The sequence below is a fragment of the Epargyreus clarus genome, unplaced genomic scaffold (genome assembly GCF_041222505.1).
Source record: "Epargyreus clarus isolate Ecla_fem2 unplaced genomic scaffold, WU_Ecla_fem_2.2 ptg000010l, whole genome shotgun sequence".
Taxonomy (NCBI): domain Eukaryota; kingdom Metazoa; phylum Arthropoda; class Insecta; order Lepidoptera; family Hesperiidae; genus Epargyreus; species Epargyreus clarus.
The window spans coordinates 12982405-12984936 of record NW_027332218.1 but is presented as its reverse complement, the minus strand read 5'-3'; the positions used below and the strand labels follow the sequence as shown (position 1 = coordinate 12984936).

At 59.0% G+C, this 2532-nt stretch overlaps 1 protein-coding gene across 1 annotated transcript; it reads right to left on the bottom strand.

Annotated features, from left to right (window-relative positions):
• Positions 1-271: 271 nt before the first annotated feature.
• LOC140745650 (uncharacterized) lies at positions 272-2332 on the bottom strand. The gene has a single exon (XM_073077590.1). The coding sequence runs from the start codon at positions 2330-2332 to the stop codon at positions 272-274; it is 2061 nt and encodes a 686-aa protein (XP_072933691.1).
• Between the last annotated feature and the right edge of the window lie 200 nt (positions 2333-2532).

Genomic DNA, 2532 nt, shown 5'->3' with positions numbered 1-2532 from the left:
ATAACCACAACATCTCCCAACAGAGCAGCGACGCATCCCGGGCCCTTTGCTACCTTTTCAAAGGGCGGGGAAGCTATCGCGTCCTGACGTATGATGGCCACTAAGCCGTCCCGGTCCCCTACCCAATTTGTATTATCGGGAGGAACGAAGTACGGCTCAGCAACCACAGCCACGTGAATCGACCACTCCTTAAGGTGTTGGGTCAGGAGACTCTGTGCTCCTGCGCAGTGGCCGATATTAGCCTGGAGGAATCGGAGGTTGTGGTCCATAATTAGGATTCCATGGCCACAACTCCGTTCCCGGACCCTCCAGCTGAGCTGCCGCTAACCGACTGTGTTGAGGGTACAGTCGGTGGTTTTCGCCCTTTAAGCCGAGGGGCAGTACAAGACTTGCCCCCTAGCCTATGGTCGGCCGGCTTCTTGGCTGCCGCACACGCTGTGCAGTGTGCTGCGACGGCGGTGCAATCTCGGGCAATGTGGCCCGATTTCCCGCAGCGGTAGCAATCACCACTGCGGTCTACCGTGCTACTGCACTGCTCCCGAACATGCCCAATCACCAGGCAGCGGTAGCAGCGCAGCGGTCTCGCTTCAAGCAGAGAGACCTTGGCCGACACCCATCCGATCAGCACTCGCCCGCCATCAGCCACCTTTCTGGCAGCACTTACCGGGCAGCTCAACCAGAGCGTGCCCAGACCCGAGTGGTTGCGGCGGATTTCGCCAGTCTTGACGGACGCTAAAGCACATCCGCCAATTCCGGCAATCGCCGCCGCGACTTCTGCTGCGGAGACGGCGTCATCTAAACCGGACACGCGTAACTCCGCACACTTTACTGGTCTGGACACTACCGCGTCCTCCCCCAGGGCTGCACGCAGCTTGTCTGCCAGTGTGTCCGCCTTGTCGGAGCTGCTAGCACCTGGAATCTCGAGGATTCTAGCCCCTGTGGCGGACACTTTAAATTTAACAGACTCGATGCCGAGGCCTTTAAGATCAATCTTTTCTTTGGCCTCGGATAAAGCTGCGGCGTAAGTAACGCCCTTCTTCAAAGCTTCTGGCTGCAGCTTGATAGCTACAGCAGAAGAGCGGGGGGGACGCAGCTTGCGCGTCTGTCTTCGTCCCTCCTTATTTTGCGGTCGCTGAGAGCCTGGCGTCGCAGATTGGGCCCCCTGTGGTTGCAGTTGGGCGGCACTCGGTTGTGCAGGCTTGGATCGTCGCCTTGTTACCACATTCCACCCCTCATCCATGGCAGCAGGAGCTGGTGGCAAGGGTCGGGGCTCCTTTTGGGGCGGAGTCTGAACAGTCTTCCCCTTCTTCCCCCTCTGGGACTTCAGGACTGGACTGTTGGAGGGCACGACCTGGGAGGTCGGCGCCGCTGGACTCTCTGGCTGCTTGGCATCTTTCGCCCTATCAGCAGCCAGTGGCGGGCGAACGCGCGGTTCCGGTGGCAGCCTCTGCTGCAGGGCCTCAAACCTTGCGTTGACCATCGTACCCACTCGGAGCATGATGGTCCTCTCTATCTCGGCCAATGGATCGGAGGCCGTGGCAGCCACAGTTGGCGGTGCCTTCTCGGCAACTGAGGTCGGATCCTCCACCACCCTGGCGTTACTTCGCCGGATATCGACCCTCAGTTCGGCCATTTCACGGCGGAGTTCTGCAAGCTCCGTTCGCAGCTGGTCATTGTCCGCTTTATATCTGTCGTTGACCAGCCGCAAACGGGTGACCTCTTCCGTCTCAGTGCGGCGTTGGAGTGCATCTATTGCCTCCGAGATGGCGGCAGCGGCGTCGCGCAGGGCCTTCACTGAGGTCCCCTTGAGGTTCCTCGATTTGCTCGCTACTTTGGAGATAACCTCCACCGAAGCTCGAACGCGGTCTTGGAGCTCTGTTGCCAGAGCCTTCTCTACCGCGTCATTAGCGTTTGCTGGCGGGGTCTTCATTCCTCGCGCTATTCGCACCTTGCGCGCCGCTTCTTCGACCTCTTTTTCGGCCCGTAGCTGCATTTCCGCACGCTCTGCGGCCACCAGTTCCGCCTTTGCCTTGGCTAAGCCAACGTACTGCCCAGTAGTAGGCGGTCGACCTCTGCCTCGGCGTGCAACGGAAACTTTCGGAGCCTTCGCCGGCTCTGAATTTACGCCGTCATCCTCATCAGACACTTCTCCTGTGGCGGCTCGATTGCGTTTCCGTGTCCAGAACCGTCCTTCCACCTCCGAGCCTTCAAAGCTCATAGCCGATTCGGAGCGTGACTCCACGGCTTCCACTCTTTCTACACCCGTCTCAGGCACTACGTCTACTCCACCCGTCTCGGGCACACCATCATTTAATTTAACAGGATCATTCATGTTGTTCCCACGAGTATGGGGGATATAAAGGTCCATCAAAGGAGAGCCCCCTGTCCTTTGGTAACTCTAATACTGTGCGGGGTCGAGAGGTCCCGCACAGACGGCCGCTAGAGGGCAGACTTGTCCCAGCCTACCACCTCTCATCTGTTGTGAGAGGCGACCGAACGCCACGTACCTCAGCGTCCGGCCTTTGGGGTTTT

What these genes read in the sequence shown, in the direction of transcription:
- LOC140745650 (XM_073077590.1), bottom strand. Translation starts at nt 2,332, where the DNA reads ATGAATGATCCTGTTAAATTAAATGATGGTGTGCCCGAGACGGGTGGA.